Source organism: Oratosquilla oratoria, chromosome 1, assembly GCF_046742065.1.
Source record: "Oratosquilla oratoria isolate Oo_2021 chromosome 1, ASM4674206v1, whole genome shotgun sequence".
Lineage (NCBI taxonomy): Eukaryota > Metazoa > Arthropoda > Malacostraca > Stomatopoda > Squillidae > Oratosquilla > Oratosquilla oratoria.
This window is the reverse complement of record NC_134777.1, coordinates 68,367,813-68,387,836: the sequence shown is the minus strand read 5'-3', so window position 1 is coordinate 68,387,836 and position 20,024 is coordinate 68,367,813. Positions and strand designations below refer to the sequence as shown.

Below are 20,024 nucleotides of genomic sequence, written 5' to 3'. Positions count from 1 at the left end.
AGTGTATGTGGGTATTGTGTGTGTGTTTGTGTATGTGTTAATGTGGTGTGTGTGTATGTGTGTTATGTTACGTATGCTGGTGTGTGTGTGGTGTATGTGTATGTGTGGTGTCATCGTGTCTGGTTCTGTTTTGTGAAGTATTATACATATTTTATATATACATATACATATACATATTTTTTAGACTTATATATACATATACTTATTTATATATATATATATACATATACATATATATATACTATACATATACATATTATATATATATATACTTGGGATACATTATTATATATAATTATTATACATATACATATTATACTATATATTGGGATACTTTTTTAAGATTTTAATTTTATTTACATTGTACTATTTTATTTATATCGTGATATATACATTTTCACATCATTATATATATATATATACAGTGCTATACTATATTTATATCTGTGTATGATTCTTATATATCTGTACATATGTCTTAATATTTACATTATACATATTTATTTATATACATTTAGTGTCAATATTTATATATTAATGTGTAGTACATCTTTATATATATATTACTTATGGTATTATTTATACATATACATTATTATATATATACATAATTATTTTATATATATATACATATACATATTATATATACATATACATACATATATATATATACATGGTATATATTATACATATATAATTATACTTTATTTATACAAATATATACATAGTATAGATATATACATTATTATATATTATATATACATATATATATTATTATATATACATATATACATATTATAATATATATATATACATATATATATAATTATATTTATATTCATATACATATTTTATATATTATAGTTATATTATATATATACATATATTAGTTTATTATACATATACATATTATATATATATATATACATATACATATTATTTATATTATACATATTATATATTATATACATATACATATTATATATATATACATATCTTATATATATTATATACTATAACATATATATATTATATATATATTTATACATATACATATATATATATATATACATATATAGATATATACATATATTATTATAAATATATACATATACATATTTATATATATATATACATATTATATATATATACATATACATATTATTTATATTTATATATACATATTATATATATATACATATACATATTATATATATATACAATATACATATTATATATATATACATATACATTATATATATATACATATACATATTATATATATAATTTAATATAGCATATTATATATATATACATATACATATTATATATAATTACATATACATAATATATATATACATATACATATTATATATATACATATACATATTATAAATTACATATACTATATATTATTTATATATACATATACATATTATATATATACAATATACATGATACATAGTTTAAATATTACATATACATATTTATATATATATACATATACATATTATATATATATTATATACATATTATATATATATACATATAATATTATATTATTACATATACATATATAATATATACATATATATATATACATATACATATTATTATATATATATTACATATACATATTATCATATTTACATATATATACATATACATATTATATATATATATACATAAATATATACATATACATATTATATATATATACATATATATATACATATACATATATATATATACATATTATATATATACATATTACATATATATATATACTTTACATATTATATATATATATACATATTATACACATACATATTCATATTATATATTTATTATACATATACATACTATATATACATACACATATATACATATACATATATATAATAGATTATACATATTGATATACATATACAATTATATATAGATATACATATTATATATACATATATACACTATTTATAATACATATTATATATACATATACATATTATATATACATACATGTACATATTATATATACATATACATTTTCATTTATATATAAATATTTTATATACATATACATATTATATATACATATACATATTATATACACATACATATTATATACACATATACATATTATATACACATATACATATTATATACACATATTATACATATACTATACATATATCAATATACATACATATACCATATTATATATACATATACATACATATACATATTTTATATACATATATACATTATACATATTATATATACATATACATACATGTACATATTATATATACATATACATATTATATTTTATACATAGTACATATATATACTTATACATACATATTATTTATATACATATACATAACATATTATATATACATATTATACATATACATATTATATATACATATACATTACATATACATATTATATATACATTACATACTATACATATTATATATACATATACATTATACATATTATATATACATATTCATACGTATACATATTATATATACATATTCTATTATAGTACATATACATACATATACATATTATATATACATATTCATACATATACAAATTATATATACATATTCATACGTATACAGTATTATATTTACATATACATATTATATATACATATTCATACGTATACATATTATATATACATATTCATACGTATACATATTATATATACATATTCCTACGTATACATATTATATATACATATTCATACGTATACATATTATATATACATATTCATACGTATACATATTATATACATATTCATACGTATACATATATATATATATTCATACACATATATACATATATATATATATATATATTTATATATACTATATACAGTATATATATACACATATATACATATATACATACATACAGTATATACATATATACATACATATATACAGTATATACACACATATATATACATACATATATATCCATAATATATATACATACATATACACATATATATACATATTCATACGTGTATATATATATATACACACACACATATATATATACATACATATATACATGCATATACATACATATTCACATTATACATATACACACACACACACATATATATACACCATTATATATCACACACACACACAGACACACCACTCAACCACCCCAAATTATTTGGACGTTTGTACCCAGGATAAACCCCTTTGGGAATAGTTGCAGGACAAACCTACAATTCCAATGGAGTTAATGTGCTGGGCCCAAACCTCTGCAGAAGTGGCGGTTGGCGAGTGTTGGATTAAGATTTGCAAATGTATATTTATACACATACATACATATTTACAATGTTATTCTTGACTAGTTTCGCTAGATTTTTTCAAATTTGTAGCGAACCTGGCCAAGAATAAAACTAAGATTAAGACTCGTCTTTCTTTTTCTCACCCACTTCAACTTCTCAGAATGTCAATTCACACATATATACATACATGCACACACAAACATATGTACACACATGTAAATAGAATGTATATACAATCATATATATATATAGAAACGGGAAGAGAGATGTAGGGATACAGGCAGGTAGTCAGGGGTAGAGTATTTGTGTACGTGTGGTTCTTTATGTATTTGTACATGCGCGTGGGTCTGTGCATGCCCCTAGTGTACAACTGCGCATGTGAAGTAATTGGAGAGGCACTCTTCGAGTCCCAGTAAGAGCAAGGACGAGGGGAGTGTGATGATATTGATGGTAGCGGTGGGGAAGGCAGAGGTGAAGGCAGAGGTGGTGATGAAGGCATTAGTGGTAAAGGTATTGGTGGTGAAGGTTAAGGTGATGTTGGGAGAGGTGGTGAAGGTAGTGGTGTTTATGGCAGTGGTGGTGAAGGTAGGTGGTAATGGTTGAGGTGGTGATGGTAGTGACGAGGACAGAGTGACGTATTTGCAAAGGTAGTGGTGTTGATTGCAGAGGGTGTGAAAGGGTGATGATAGTGGTGGTGGTGGTGGTCCAGACAATGGGAAAATACCGGGAGGGTTGAAAGAAGACTGCGTACACGAGGAAAAGGGGAGAACAGGAGAGGGAATGGATGAGGATGAGAAGGAATTAAGGAGGAGAGGATGAGGACGAAGAAAAAGGGAATAGGTGGGGGTGGAGGAAGAGGAAGACAGAATAAAGAGAAAAGGAGGAGGAAGAGAGGGTATGGTGGACGACGAGGGAGAGAAAGGAGAACGAGAAAACGAATGGTGGAAAATGAGGAAGCGAATGGAGGAGGATGAGGAGGAAGAGAGCGAATGGAGGATTTTGAGGAGGAAGAGAGCGAATGGAGAGGATGAGGAGGAAGAGCGAATGGAGAGGATGAGAAGGAAGAGAGCGAATGGAGAGGATGAGGAGGAAGAGAGCGAATGGAGAGGATGAGGAGGAAGAGCGAATGGCGAGGATGAGAAGGAAGAGGGCGAATGGAGAGGATGAGGAGGAAGAGAGCGAATGGAGAGGATGAGGAGGAAGAGGGCGAATGGAGAGGATGAGGAGGAAGAGGGCGAATGGAGAGGATGAGGAGGAAGAGGGCGAATGGAGGAGGAGGAGGAGGAAGAGGGCGAATGGAGGAGGAGGAGGAGGAAGAGGGCGAATGGAGGAGGAAGAGGGCGAATGGAGGAGGAGGAGGAGGAAGAGGGCGAATGGAGGAGGAGGAGGAGGAAGAGGGCGAATGGAGGAGGAGGAGGAGGAAGAGAGCGGATGGAGGAGGAGAAAAGGCGGATGGGGAGGAAGAGAGCGGATGGAGAGGATGAGGAAGAGAGCGAATGAAGGAGGAGGAAGAGCGAATGGAGGAGGATGAGAAAGAGAGCGAATGGTGGAGGAGGAAGAAGAGAGCGAATGGTGGAGGAGGAAGAAGAGAGCGAATGGAGGATGAGGAGGAGAGATGGTGGAGAGGAAGAGAACGAATGGAGAGGACAAGGAGGAAGAGAACGAATGGAGAGGATGAGGAGGAAGAGAACGAATGGAGAGGATGAGGAGGAAGAGAACGAATGGAGAGGATGAGGAGGAAGAGAACGAATGGAGAGGATGAGGAGGAAAAGCGAATGGAGAGGAGGATGAGGAGGAGGAAGATCGTAAATTGGGATGAAGATGATGAAGAGGCCAAAAGGAGAGGATGAGAGTAAGAGAAAGCGAATTTAGAAGGATGAGCAGGAAGAGAGCGGATGGATAGGATGAGGAGGAGGAGAAGAGAGCGGATGGGGAGAGGGAGGAAGAAAGCGGATGGGGAGGAAGAGGAGAAGAGAGCGGATGGGGAGAGGGAGGAAGAAAGCGAATGGAGGGGGAGGACTAAGACTAGAAGATGGAGGAAGATGAGATGAATTACAACTACAAGGTGGAGGAAAAAGAGGAGAGCTACTAGGTGGAGGAGGGACAGAATACGACAGGGCGGTGGAGTAAAAAGAGAACTGCTGTTTGGAGTCAGAAAAGGGGGAACAGGAGAAAGAGGAGAACCACAACGAGGAGAACTAGGACAAAGAGCAGGAGGAAGAGGAGAACTACGACGAGAAAGAGGAAGTAGAATTACGGCGAGAAGAAGGAAGAGGAAGTAGAGTTAGGGCGAAAAGGAGGAAGAGGAAGAAGAGAACCACGTCTAGGAGGAAGAGAAAGAGGAGAACTACGACTTTGAGAATGAAGAGGGCTTGAAAGAGGAGGAAGAACATAACTAAGACTTGAAGGAGGAGGAAGGATGACAAACGGACTCAGAGGACAGAGGGAGGCTTGGAGGGAGACAGATAAAGACAAAGACACAATTGAGGAAGACGAAGTCAGATTTGGGGGTTGTCAAAGGAAGACTGAGGAAGACAGAGGAGGACGACAATAAATGAAGACTAAGATGAGGATGACGAGGACGAGGAGAAAATAACCCTCGAAAGGGAAGGAAGTCTTGGAGGAGGACGAAGAAGGAAGGAGAAGACGAAGAGGAAGACGAGAATGAGGAGGGGAAGAAGAGGACATGGAAGACGAGGAGGAAAACGATGAAGACAAGGACTAGGAGAACGAAGAGATAGAGGAAGTGGAAGAAGATGGGAACGCAATGGCTAGGAACAAGACTGGGATGAGAATTTTGGTAAAGGGAATGCAGAGTCAGCGATGGCCATGGTGTTGGCGGATCAGTGGTGTTAATACAGAGACGATGATGGAGAGTTGGTGTGACGAGGTGTAAACTGCTCCCACCAAAGAGCTGGGGGAGGAGGGAGGAGGGAGGAGGAGGAAGGAGGAGGAAGGAGGAGGAAGAAGGAGGAGGAGGAAGAGGGGTTGGTTGTGGCGTATCCGACGATGATACTTACGGTGTGTGTGTGTGTGTGTGTGTGTGTGTGTGTGTGTGTGTGTGTGTGTGTGTGTGTGTGTGTGTGTGTGTGTTTGTGGGGGGGGTCAAATTGTACAGGAAATAACCCTTGAGGTGACACATATGAAGGTCAGTGGTCACCATTACTCCACGTTACAAGAATAATCAACACTTGGTGTAATGGTCCTCAACTTAGATCCATGAAACCCAGTTTCCCAAGTTAGCCAAACATCCCTGGTGGCAAATAAGTACAATATTCAAACATGGGGTACAAAGAAAAGTTGAGAACCCTTGGTTTAATCCATTACTTTGCATGGACGATCCAGAACAGTCATGCAAGGCAAAACAAGTCATGCGAGAGAACAAGAACATGCACACAGCTGCGTGGTTGGTAAGGAAGGGGGCAGGATGACATGTCCACGTACGGTCACGTGCGCCTGCGCATGCGCGTGTTGCACGTATAGAGGGCAACAAGAAAAGCGTATGGGTACGTTCCCACGTGCGTCACATGAAGGCAACGGTGTGAAAATATTCAGAATATGTAGTTATGTTGTCGCGGAGTGCACCGCTGAAATGGTGTTAGGCGGATGGAGAAGAGGAGAGGAGAGGAGAGGAGAGAAGAGGAGAGGAGAGGAGAGAGGAAGGGACGGGAGGGGGAAAGGTACACAGAACTGGAATGGGGACGAGGCTCAATGTGATCAGTGAAAATCATGATAAAGGGGAGGTTTGGTAGAAACAAGTTTTGTTGTGGGGAAAATCAACTTGCAAGAAGGGATGAATGAACAAATACAAGGAGCAAGGGCGTGTGTAAAGCCTCAAATAAGGGTTGATAAAGAAGATGGACAGGTGAGGGGAGAGGAGAGCGGGGAGGAGGTAGATCAGGAGGAAGACGAGGAGGGGAGGAAGGAAAACAAGAGGTGGAGAAGAGCAGGGAGGAATAGTACAGATCGATGACGGAAGCAGACTAACGACATAACGTCACGAGTGACATATCAATAAGAGATGATATCGGTTGGCCCGGCGTCATATGTTAAAGTAGATCCAATTAGATTTACAAGAAATATTTTTTGGTCTGGAATATTTTGAAATTTCTAGTCTGACACACCCTGCTCCTTTCGTTCCGAGACGTCAGTGTGTAGACCTCCAGACCTCTTCAATGTTTACTTGACGCCACTACACTTAACTTTACGAACTCTTCTAAATCTAGTTCATCTTAACTGTCTTTCGCAATTATTCTTCTTCACCTCCGTCACTGAACTTGCCCTCTATTGCAAGATCTCGTCTCTACGGGTTTAGTTATAAGGAAGAAGATACGATGGAAGTCAGGAGGAAAAGAGCGGGGGGGGGGGGTAAGGACGGTACATGAAAACTGGCGGGAGAGGGAGAAAGAGGAGATATTAAAGAGAGGGGAAGAGATGAAAGGGAGAAGGGGAGGGAATGGGGAGTGGGGGAGAAGGAAGATGGAAGGGAGAGATGGGAAGAATGGAGTAGAAAGAAAAGGAGTATTATAGATCCAACGTGAACGACCCAAAGTGCACGACCTAGTCACGCCAACCTATTATCATCTGGTTTGTGGAACAAATGACGTATGGATTTTGGTGGAAACTGGGAATCACCAAGCCATACAAATGATGGAAGTGAGGCGAGTGAGAAAATGGTACATGACCGTGAATTACAGTGGAGGCGGAATTTTACCGTGACAGTGGAACTGACATGAAGACTAGTGAGCGACAGACACGAGAGAGAGAGAGAGAGAGAGAGAGAGAGAGAGAGAGAGAGAGAGAGAGAGAGAGAGAGAGAGAGAGAGGGGGGGGGGGTGTTGGACGATCGGCTTTGACATTATGTTTTCTGCAAACCAGATGCTAGATCCAAAACGTGTTACAGCAAGAGAAAGGTCGGAGTTGGTAGTGAGAAGTGTTCTTGATATGTACTGGGTACAATCAACCGAAGTAGTGATGGAAGAAGTAAAGAAATGAAGGAGGGAAAAATAAAAGAGGGTGTGGGCGAGCTGAAAGATGGACAAAAAAATAATATCTAGTTTCAGAAACAACCAACTTTGCAAACTGTAGCCGTCTTCAGAGTGACGGCGATCGATAAAGCAAAGGTTTAGATGTCAATGGGTCAGATCAGTGGTGGAGGGGGAGGAGGGCCTACTGGGCCACCAACAGACCGTGTGGTTCACTGGTCACCCGCCTTGAACCAGGGTTGCGTGCCACTAATGCAATTCTATGGAGAATTGCTGAACAGGCCCCAAAAGGAACTTTGGCATCACACAACGAACGGCCGATTCTTCTGTCGCCAATCAAAGACTGACAATCCCATAAAGGTTATGGAGAGATATTGGGCCAAACATGGCGAGTGTGGGCCACAGGGCCAGACGACCATGGGGGCATGTGGCACTTGTCCAGATTATCATGGGAGCGTGTGGCATTCTTCCAAAGAGCCATGGGAACGTGGCGATTCGCCAAACTATCCCCTGGGGGTGTGGGGGGTGACATTGGGTCATACGACCGACCATGGGAGGCCCGCTGGACTAGAGACAGTAGCTATGCAGCAGCGAGCCACTTGTGTGGCATGTGGCATCACACTATCTTTTAATCGACCCACCTCCCAATACGGGTCGGATATTCCACAGAGCCACAACTTCTACTGTGAATACGAATCTCAGTCGAGGTTATGTCGTGAGCATGTGGACGGAGAGGGAGATGATCAGATAAGGCTCAACGCTCATGTACTGGCCGTTGCAGTTGATAATATACATGATATCTGGCTGGACAAGAGTCGATGGATGAAACTGCGCACCTTCTGACCGTAGTGCTGAGACGGGAAGATCTGGTTTCTTTGGGAGTGTGACCCTGGGGTTTGAGAGACCCGGGCAATCTCTAAACGAGACCGTGGGATGGATGTGCAGAATGTGACAGGATGTATGGTCGCCGATTGTGGGCAAGTTGTGATCTACAATGAAGCACCTGTATTTCTATCCGATAAAGCCAGACTTTTATTCAGCAGAGGAGATGGCACGAGCCAAAATGAAGTCGATCGAGACGGTTCTGAGCCAAGTCAACCTGTCGGATGAAGGAGGAGGAGGAGGAGGAAGAGATGGACGTGTATTGACAGAAGTGAGAGCAGTGGACAGCGCGATCTCGTCCATCTTTCAGATTGGAATAATGACAACTGCAAGGACGGCTTTCAACAGTCGTCGTGTATGTGGGGGAACTGAAACATCTTATCCTTCAATCAGATCCTTTTCCCAACTGAATGAAATTGATCTGGTAAGAAGGAAACGTGTATTGGTTTTTCTAAAGGTTTGCGAGGCTCCCCCGTCAGTTTTTGGTCTTCGTTAACTCACGAAACTGACGACACTTACTGTAGATGAATATTCTTGTAAGCTCAAGTGGCCTCTTAGGTGTGAGAAGGGTCTCTGGCCCTATTTTGTCGACATGGTGTCCACTATTGCAACTTTACGACTTGCCATGAAAATATTTACAAGTCTTTATCATCAGGGTCTCTGGCCCTATTATGTCGACATTATAATGAAAATGTCTGAAAGCGATGGGGAACTTGAACCTCCAGGTAAATATAGATTGAATTATGCCGGAGAGTACCAATTACTCATGGAACCGTTTATGCTTTTCAGCTTTAAATGAAGCAGGACAGATGTATAGGTTTGTCATTGGACTATCTGAACTGGAATGAAATGAAATGCTAAACGAAGAGTGAAGGTAGGGTGAGGGGTCGGGGGGTTCACAAGTTGGGTCTGGTTAGTAGAGTTCGGGTGGGTCCCGGGGGGTTAGGAGTAGGATTTGGAAAGTTTGTCGAGTTTGGGGGTCGAGAGCTGGGAGTTAGAAAGTTGGGGTGTGGGGTTAAGAGGTTTGGGGTTGGGTGCACGAATGAACTAGGGAGGTTGTTGGGGTTATGATCTCGCATGAAGTGAGCACGTCCGAGAGAGGTTGTAACACAGGTTGCGTAACCTAGGTTTCCAAACAGTGACCGACTTTACGATACGAGTGGGTTACTTCACTGAGCTTTGGGGGCGGGCTGTGTCCTGAACAGAGCCTTCGCGGATCGAGACCCCCTTAGATGCCGTTATCTACCTTTCCAAAACAATAAAACTGCCCGTCTTTAGTCTTTGTGTGCGTCACCGTGTTCAAAGGTTCTCCTGCCAAAAGCCTCCACTTACGAGCTGTTTTCGAGATACGTCCCGAGCAGACTGAAATCGTCGTGGACCTGCCGACAATGGCCCTACAACATCCAAATGGGACCAAGGGTGTGTTGAGCAAGGCCAGAAAGAAAAATCGCCCCGGTCGATAGCAAAGGGCAGGGGGCGTCGCGAATGAAGAAAGTGAAAATAATCCGTGTATAATAGGAGACAGCGTGACTGTGATCGCACAATGCGGCCTCAAGGGCCACTGCAATGGGTCAGATAGTGTTGGAAGACGAGATTTACGGCGATGATGAGCACAAACGAACCTGAGGCACTGTGCCAGTGTTGTGCCAACATGAAATGGGCAACGAGGCGTTGAAGGGGGACTAGCGGGGATGGGGTGGGGCCATCCGTCTGCGAGATGGGGAGATGCCATGTGCAAAGAATGCGATAGCGAGAGAGAGGGGGGGCGGGGGAGAGTGGCACACTGGGGACCTTGAGGGTATGCAGAAACGAGGTGGGATGGAGTCGGGGGTTCAAGTGCCAGACTGGAGATGACCGTCAACAGAAGACTGAGTATATTGTGCACTTTGGGGTCAGACTGGGAGAGGAGGACTGCGGTATTGGATGATGGAGGCGAGGATGGATGGATGGATGGATGGATGGATGGAGAAAGAAGGAAAGAGAAAGAGGGGAAAGATGGAGAGAGGATGGGGGGTGAGAGGGGGAGAGAGGATGGAGGGGGAGAGGGGAGGGAGAGAGAGAGGAACAAGAGAAGAGAGGGAAGGGAATGAAGAGAAGGGGAGAGCGAGAGGGGAGGAAAAAGAGAGGTCAGAGGAGAGAGAGTGAAAGGAGAGAGTAGGGGGGAGACAGAGGGGAGGGGAGGGGAGGGAGAGAGGGAGAGAGGGTGAGAATGTGAGAAAGAGAGAGGGGGCGTGCGGGAGGAGAGAGGTGAGAGAGGAGGAGGGAGGGGAGGGGGAAAAAGAGGAGAGACAGGAGATTGAAAGGGAGAGAAGAGGTGGAGACAGGAGACTGAAAGGGAGAGAAGAGGTGGAGAGGGAGATAGAGACAGAAGGAAGAAGAGGAGAAGGGGAAGGAGAGAAGAAGGGGAAGAAGGCGAGAGAGAGAAGAGAGAGGAGAGGGTGAGAGAGATGAGAGGGTGAGAGAGAGGAGAGGGTGAGAGAGAGGAGAGGGTGAGAGAGAAGAGAGAGAAGAGAGGAGAGGGTGAGAGAGAGAAGAGAGGCGAAGGGGAAGGAGAGAAGAAGGGGAAGAAGGCGAGAGAGAAGAGAGAGGAGAGGGTGAGAGAGAAGAGAGAGGAGAGGGTGAGAGAGAAGAGAGAGGAGAGGGTGAGAGAGAAGAGAGAGGAGAGGGTGAGAGAGAAGAGAGAGGAGAGGGTGAGAGAGAGGAGAGGGTGAGAGAGAAGAGAGAGAAGAGAGGAGAGGTGGAGAGAGAAGAGATGGTGACGAGAGAGGAGAGGGTGAGAGAAGAGAGAGGAGAGGGTGAGAGAGAAGAGAGAGGAGAGGGTGAGAGAGAGGAGAGGGTGAGAGAGAGGAGAGGGTGAGAGAGAGGAGAGGGTGAGAGAGAGGAGAGGGTGAGAGAGAGAAGAGAGGAGAGGGTGAGAGAGAGAAGAGAGGAGAGGGGGAGAGAGAGAAGAGAGGAGAGGGTGAGAGAGAGAAGAGAGGAAAGGGTGAGAGAGAAGAGAGGAAAGGGTGAGAGAGAGAAGAGAGGAGAGGGTGAGAGAGAGAAGAGAGGAGAGGGTGAGAGAGAGAAGAGAGGAGAGGGTGAGAGAGAGAGAGAGAGGAGAGGGTGAGAGAGAGAAGAGAGAGAAGAGAGAGGAAGAGAGGAGAGGAGAGGGTGAGAGAAGGAGAGGGTGAGAGAGAGAAGGAGAGGGTGAGAGAGAGTTAGAGAAGGAGAGGGTGAGAGAGAGTTAGAGAAGGAGAGGGTGAGAGAGAGTTAGAGAAGGAGAGGGTGAGAGAGAGAAGAGAGGAGAGGGTGAGAGAGAGAAGAGAGGAGAGGGTGAGAGAGAGAAGAGAGGAGAGGGTGAGAGAGAGAAGAGAGGAGAGGGTGAGAGAGAGAAGAGAGGAGAGGGTGAGAGAGAGAAGAGAGGAGAAGAGAGGAGAGAGAAGAGAGTAGAGGAGAGGGTGAGAGAGAGAAGAGAGGAGAGGGTGAGAGAGAGAAGAGAGGAGAGGAGAGGGTGAGAGACAAGAGGAGAGGGTGAGAGACAGAAGAGAGGGAGGGTGAGAGAGAGGAGAGAGAGAGAGGAGAGAGAGAAGAGAGGAGAGGGTGAGAGGAGGTGAGAGAGAGAAGAGAGGAGAGGGTGAGAGAGAGGAGAGGAGGGTGAGAGAGAGAAGAGAGGAGAGGGTGAGAGAGAGAAGAGAGGAGAGGGTGAGAGAGAGAAGAGAGGGTGAGAGAGAGAAGAGAGGAGAGGGTGAGAGAGAGAAGAGAGGAGAGGGTGAGAGAGAGAAGAGAGGAGAGGGTGAGAGAGAGAAGAGAGGAGAGGGTGAGAGAGAGAAGAGAGGAGAGGGTGAGAGAGAGAAGAGAGGAGAGGGTGAGAGAGAGAAGAGAGGAGAGGGTGAGAGAGAAGAGAGGAGGGGGATGGAGAGAGAAGAGAGGAGGGGGATGGAGAGAGAAGAGAGGAGGGGGATGGAGAGAGAAGAGAGGAGGGGGATGGAGAGAGAAGAGAGGAGGGGGATGGAGAGAGAAGAGAGGAGAGGGTTGGAGAGAGAAGAGAGGAGAGGGTTGGAGAGAGAAGAGAGGAGAGGGTTGGAGAGAGAAGAGAGGAGAGGGTTGGAGAGAGAAGAGAGGAGAGGGTTGGAGAGAGAAGAGAGGAGAGGGTTGGAGAGAGAAGAGAGGAGAGGGTTGGAGGGAGAAGAGAGGAAAGGGTTGGAGAAAGAAGAGAGGGGAGAGAGAGGACAGGAAGGGGGAAGAGGGAGAGAGGAGAGGAAGGGGGAAGGGGGAGAGAGAGGAGAGGACGGGGGAAGGGGGAGAGAGAGGAGAGGAAGGGGGAAGGGGGAGAGAGAGGAGAGGAAGGGGGAAGGAGGAAGGGGGAGAGAGAGGGAGAGAGGAGAGGGGAGGGAGAGACGGGGAGAGAGAGAGGAGAGGAAGGGGGAAGGGGGAAGGGGGAGAGAGAGGAGAGGAAGGGGGAGTGGGGAGAGAGAGGAGAGGAAGGGGGAAGGGGGAGAGAGAGGAGAGGAAGGGGGAAGGGGGAGAGAGAGGAGAGGAAGGGGGAAGGGGGAGAGAGAGGAGAGGAAGGGGGAAGGGGAGAGAGAGGAGAGGAAGGGGAAAGGGGGAGGGGGGAAGAAGGAGAGAGGGGAGAGGGAGGAGGAGAGAGGAGAGAGGAGGAGAGGAGAGGGAGGAGGAGAGGAGAGGGAAGAGGAGAGGGAGGAGGAGAGGAGAGGGAAGAGGAGAGGGAGGAGGAGAGGAGAGGGAGGAGGAGAGGAGAGGGGAGGGAGGAGAAGAGAGGAGAGGGAGGAGGAGAGAGGAGAGGGAGGAGGAGAGGAGAGGGAGGAGGAGAGAGGAAGGAGGAGAGGAGAGGGAGGAGGAGAGGAGAGGGAGGAGGAGAGGAGAGGGAGGAGGAGAGGAGAGGGAGGAGGAGAGGAGAGGGAGGAGGAGAGGAGTGAGGAGGAGAGGAGTGAGGAGGAGAGGAGTGAGGAGGAGAGGAGTGAGGAGGAGAGGAGTGAGGAGGAGAGGAGTGAGGAGGAGAAGAGAGGGAGGAGAAGAGAGGGAGGAGGAGAGTAAAGATGAGAGGAGAGGAGAGTGAGGAAGAGAGAGGAGAGTGAGAAAGAGAGAGGAGAGTGAGGAAGAGAGGAGAGTGAGGAAGAGAGGAGAGGAGAGTGAGGAAGAGAGGAGAGGAGAGTGAGGAAGAGAGGAGAGGAGAGTGAGGAAGAGAGGAGAGGAGAGTGAGGAAGAGAGGAGAGGAGAGTGAGGAAGAGAGGAGAGGAGAGTGAGGAAGAGAGGAGAGGAGAGTGAGGAAGAGAGGAGAGGAGAGTGAGGAAGAGAGAAGAGGAGAGTGAGGAAGAGAGGAGAGTGAGGAAGAGAGGAAGAGAGGAGAGTGAGGAAGAGAGGAGGAGAGGAGAGGAGAGTGAGGAGGAGAGGAGAGTGAGGAAGAGAGGAGAGGAGAGTGAGGAAGAGAGGAGAGGAGAGTGAGGAAGAGAGGAGAGGAGAGTGAGGAAGAGAGGAGAGGAGAGTGAGGAAGAGAGGAGAGGAGAGTGAGGAAGAGAGGAGAGGAGAGAGGAAGAGAGGAGAGGAGTGAGGAAGAGAGGAGGAGAGGAGAGTGAGGAGGAGAGGAGAGTGAGGAAGAGAGGAGAGTGAGGAAGAGAGGAGAGGAGAGTGAGGAGGAGAGGAGAGTGAGGAAGAGAGGAGAGGAGAGTGAGGAAGAGAGGAGAGGAGAGTGAGGAAGAGAGGAGAGGAGAGTGAGGAAGAGAGGAGAGGAGAGTGAGGAAGAGAGGAGAGGAGAGAGGAAGAGAGGAGAGGAGAGAGGAAGAGAGGAGAGGAGAGAGGAAGAGAGAAGGCGAGACCCTACGCCAGGAGATGCGTCACCTTTGCCCGATACGATGGTGGAAGGACTGGCCGGTGGGGGGGGGTAACAATCGCTGTTAGGGAATCGAAGAAAAGTGTATTGGGGCATTTAAACCCACAACCAAGCGAACGCGAGATCAACACGCTTCCGGTTGCGCCGCCAGCGCAGAGGGGGGGAACGGAGGAAGAGAGTGAGTGAAGGGGAAAAAGGAAGGAGAGAGGAGAGGGGGAGAGAAGAGAGTGGGAGAGAAGAGAGGGGGGAGAGAAGGGGAGAGGGAGAGAGGAGAAAGGAAGCGGGAAAAAGAGGAAGACGAGAGGGGGAGGGGGAAAGACGACAGAAGGAGGAGGAGGAGGAAAGAGGAGAGGAGGAGGAGGAAAGAGGAGAGGAGGAGGAGGAAAGAGGAGAGGAGGAGGAGGAAAGAGGAGAGGAGGAGGAGGAAAGAGGAGAGGAGGAAAGAGGAGAGGAGAGGAGGAAAGAGGAGAGGAGGAAAGAGGAGAGGAGGAAAGAGGAGAGGGGGAGGAGGAAATAGGAATGGGGAGGAGAAAAGAGAAGAGGGGAGGGGGAAGAGGTGAGGGGGATAGAGGAGAGGGGGATAGAGGAGAGGGGGAGAGATGGAGTGGAGAGTGGAATGGAAAGTGTGAAAAGGGAAGACTGCAGGCGTGACAAAAGTAGCGAGAGGGCAAAGAGTGATACTTGAAATCGTGGAGTGGAAAGAGTGGATAGAGGAGAGAGAGGGTGAGAGGAAAGTGGGGCAGGGATGTGGGGAGAGGAGAGGGAGAGAAATGACGATGAGAGGCAGGGAAAGAGGAAGAGATAATGAACAGGTCTGGGAATGTTTGCGGGATAACGCAAGGGTATGGTAACTTGCTGTATGGCAGAGGTGCACAGGAAATTTGCTGCATAACGGGGTCTGTGGTTGGTGGATAATATAGTGGTGTATGGGGGAAACATTGCCGGATAAAGTGGGAATAGAGAGGCATGGAGGTGAGCGGATAATGAAGAACATGAAAGTTTGCCGGGCAACGAAGAGGGACATGTGAAAGTTCGCCGAATATCCAAGAGGTGTTCATTTGGGTGTTTACCGGAGCGGGACAATGGGACGTTTACTGAATAAAGAGGAGTAAGCGGGCGCTGGGAAAACGAGGCGTTTGTCATAGTTTCCAACAGTTAACGGTGAGGAAAAACGAGTCGAGTGTGGTCAAATAGGGTCAGCGTTACGTACAAAATATGTGCAAGAGCGTACCAATCACTTGAGGAAAACAAGGGAATCTTAAAAATATTGGAGCGTGAGGTTCTTTGCAAAGTGAATACTACGGGGGGTCGGGGGGGGGTTGCCTTCTGGATTACTTTTGTCCAAGCCAACTGGCTATTTCATTCAGGTGAAAGGCAGCCCCCGGATTGAAGCGGTTGAGGAAAAACTCGTACAAGAATAAAGGGTTAATTCAGACGAAATCACACGTCTTCTGGTTAAGCCACATGTATAAACACATACAAAATAATAAAGGTAACCAAGAGAACAAGGTACATGAACGAGTGTGGATAGGATGATACATTGCTAAATTAAAATATGTCTGACGAAGTCGATTCGGAAGCCAGGTCTCTCGAGGCTTCATGCGTGAAGCCCATCTGTAGTAAGTAGTTCGAGGTCGATTCCCACTTACTCTTTATAGAGTGTTCGAGCCAGTTTCTCGAGATCCAGCTACTGTACAACTGGCCAAAACAGTCTTGTCACAGTTTTGAAAATATCTTACCCGTGTGGTAGTGTTTGGCACCTCCCTCGCAGCCAGCACGCGACACAGTTTGCAATACCACGTTCTGATCGAAACTTAATTGATCTTCTGACAAGATCTTGGCCAATGGTACATGCCTCTGCATCTCATTGCGCTGCCCCCTGGTTCAAATAGCGACTATTCGTAAAGCTTAAAATACATAGTAAGGAAATGAGTTGTTAGTTTTAGGCACGTGACCCGCGCTTACTGACTCGACTGAAATGGTGAAATGTAATTGTCTCGTGACTCCCCGGCGACCTAGGCAAACATCGCCAGGCAGCCCGCGAGAACGATGGGTCCCACCCAGGGTAGACACCAAATCTGTCAAAACCGAGTCACGTTTGGCAAACAGGGCTTGGCCACATAAAAAAAAAGTGGCCAATTCAAAAGTGAAATGCTCAAAATAAAAAGTCGAAAAAACATGCACCTGTAGAAAAAAAAAACGAGAAAAGAGAATAGATAAAAACAAAGAGCACTTGCCGCGTAAAGTGTATTGAACTTGCCTATACAGAAATAAAGAGGCAGTACAGATGGGAGAAAATAAAAGGGGCGCATTCTTCAGAACAACTGAAAACGCGCGTGGCCGGACGTTGTCCTGACACAGGTCTCCCTCGAGGCCTAGGGCGAAGCCAACGCAGGCTTGATGTATGACTGGGCCTCGACATAGTCTATCTATCTATATATATATATATATATATATATATATATATATATATATATATATATATATATATATATATATTATATATTATATATATATATATTATATATATATACATATATATTAAAAAAAATCGCGCATCGCAAAGTTCATGTTGACATAATTTATCATCAACGCGCGCGAACACCACCCTCCCTAACACCCCCCCCCTGCCCCGGCTACTTTCTTTAATCCCGCCAAAGAGGTCCCAATGCACAGGAACGACGTCGGGTCAACATTGGCAGGTGGCTATCAGCCTCAGCAGACAGATCGATACCATCACCGCCGTTCGCATTATGATCTGCCTGCTGGTGCTGAACTCCACCGGCACCTGCCTGACCCCGGGGGGCGTCTCTCTCCATGGCGACCCATGACCGCGGGGACCAACCTCTTCCCTAACAATAATAATCCTTAGATCTACCAGCGAAGCCACGTCCTCCAGCTTCGCAAGCAAGCACACTTCATGCCGGTCCAACAAAACATAGGGGGTGAACCCCCGTAACTCTATAATTATGCATCACTCCTTGGCACTGCAGTGCGGTGGAGGAGGTATAATGGTCCACCACTTCAAAAAACACGCAAAATCGAGTAGCACAACGCTGGTCACAGTTATGGCGCCTGCATGCAGGATGCGCCGTCTCTGAGGAGGAGCATGCTATGCCGCCGCCGCTGCCTGCTGCTGCAGTTGGGAGGGCGGAGGCGTACGGGCAGACATGCATTTCCTCGTGACATCGACTGCCCGCTGAACACGAACGACAGGCCGCCGGGTGGGGGGAGCTCGCCCACTACAGCTGTCACAAACTCAAAGGGAAAAAATATTATGTTGCATGGATAGGAGCGCACACATGTTCCTTGCACTTACCTCACTCTTAACGGACTAGGCAAGCTAAGTCATTACACAGCATGCAGGACTTCACCCTCAATACAAAACATCAAGTCTGACTCTTGATGCAGGCTAAGTAAAAAACTAAGCTAAATGTATTCAAAGCATGTGTGGTATAGGTACTATGTATGTTCACACACGCACGAAAAAAACCTCATCTATTGGACTCCGGATCAACATTGCCAATGACCACGGTTCGTGGGGGTTTGGGGGGGGGGTAGGAGTTGGGAGAGTGGGGGGAGAGGGGCAAGTTGAGATCGGACCTTCCAGTATCTTCCAGAAGAAAATAAAAAAAAAAGTAAACAAAACTAATGCCCTATAGACTAGTTGATGCACTAAAACAAAAATAACAAAAAAAGTAAGCTGTATAAATGAGCGAACAATTCGGACTAATTGCTGACTCGTGTTAAGGGTGAGAAAAGCACACTGTTACAGAAAAAGACGCTCAAGAGGAGTTAAACAAGGGGAGTGGATTCCGCCTTGTGGCGGTGTTGGAGAAAGTTACACTCACATTACCGAATACTGGTATCATTAAACTATTTCGGTCCGGGTAGATTTTGTACCAAGACTTGATACAGTACCTCACTCTGAAAATATATAGAAGCCTTAATCAGGAGCCCCATCCCATAACCAGAGGAACTAAGAGTATCCACAACTGGGCCCCGGCCTAGCACCAAGCTGCTTGGCTCATGCACTAGGCCAGCTGGATCTCTTGTTTAAACTTAAAAAGGCACACGACCAACAAGATGGCTTGTTATGCATAACCACCTATTACTGAAGGCTAGCCAGTTACAGATTTAAGAAACCCTGAGCATAAGCATTGATTTAGGAAAGTTTTTAGGTACTACTCCCTTTAAAGCCGATAATTAAGGTTAACATGCTAGACCTAAAACCAGCAGTGATGGAACCAATTGACTTAAGCTACTTGACCTATCATACCAACTAAAGAGGTTAGTGCACTTGATATTATGTCAATCTCCTTTAGACCTCAATAAAAAAGAAGCGTTTATAAGAACAAGTTAGCTACAGAATAGATTAAGAACCAGCATTAGCCCTAGAGACATCAACAATACATTTACGGGGACAAAAGACTTAGAAGTAGAATCGCCCCTATATTTTATACACGTAATGAAGGTTTATATTTACAACTAAATATCAAATTTAAACGAATTTGTTTCTCATGTAACAATACAAAATACAATGGCCATAGTATAATTGTATACGTGCATTTTGGCGTACATGTGTCTTGCGAGTGTGCATGTCAGCGTACGTATTTGTGCAAGTGTCCGTCCGTTTTTGCATCTGTCTGTCTATCCTTTTGGCGTGTATGTCCGTTTCTGCGTGTCTGTCCGTCCGTTTCTGCATGTCTATCTGTCCCTCCATGTTCATGTGACTCGGTTTTGGCGTGTCTGTCAGTCTGTTTTTGCATGTGCTAGTCTGTTTTTGCGTGTGCCAATCTGTTTATGCGTGTGCCAGTTTTTGAGCGTGTCCGTTCGTTGCGTGTTTGTCAGTCCGTCCGTTAGTTGCGTATTTGTCTGTCAGCTTTTTTTGGTGTTTGCCTGTCAGTTTTTTTGGGTGTTTGCCTATCCGTTTTTACACGTGACTGTCCGTTTTTGAGCATCTGTCAGTCAGATTTTGTGCGTTTGCATATCTGTTCTTGCGTGTTTG

General features: G+C 44.2%; 1 protein-coding gene across 4 annotated transcripts in view; it reads right to left on the bottom strand.

The window, feature by feature from the left end:
* The window catches only part of LOC143034839 (calmodulin), a 116,051-nt gene that overhangs the window by 88,885 nt on the left and 7,142 nt on the right, over positions 1 to 20,024 (bottom strand). Inside the window, exon 1 of one of the 4 annotated variants that reach the window (XM_076201261.1) lies at positions 18,868 to 18,943. The exons of the other annotated variants lie outside the window; for them this stretch is intronic. Coding sequence (XP_076057376.1) covers positions 18,868 to 18,888 — 21 coding nt within the window. The 5' untranslated portion in view covers positions 18,889 to 18,943. Of the gene's footprint in view, positions 1 to 18,867; positions 18,944 to 20,024 lie in introns of those variants that run through there. 4 annotated transcript variants of the gene reach the window in all.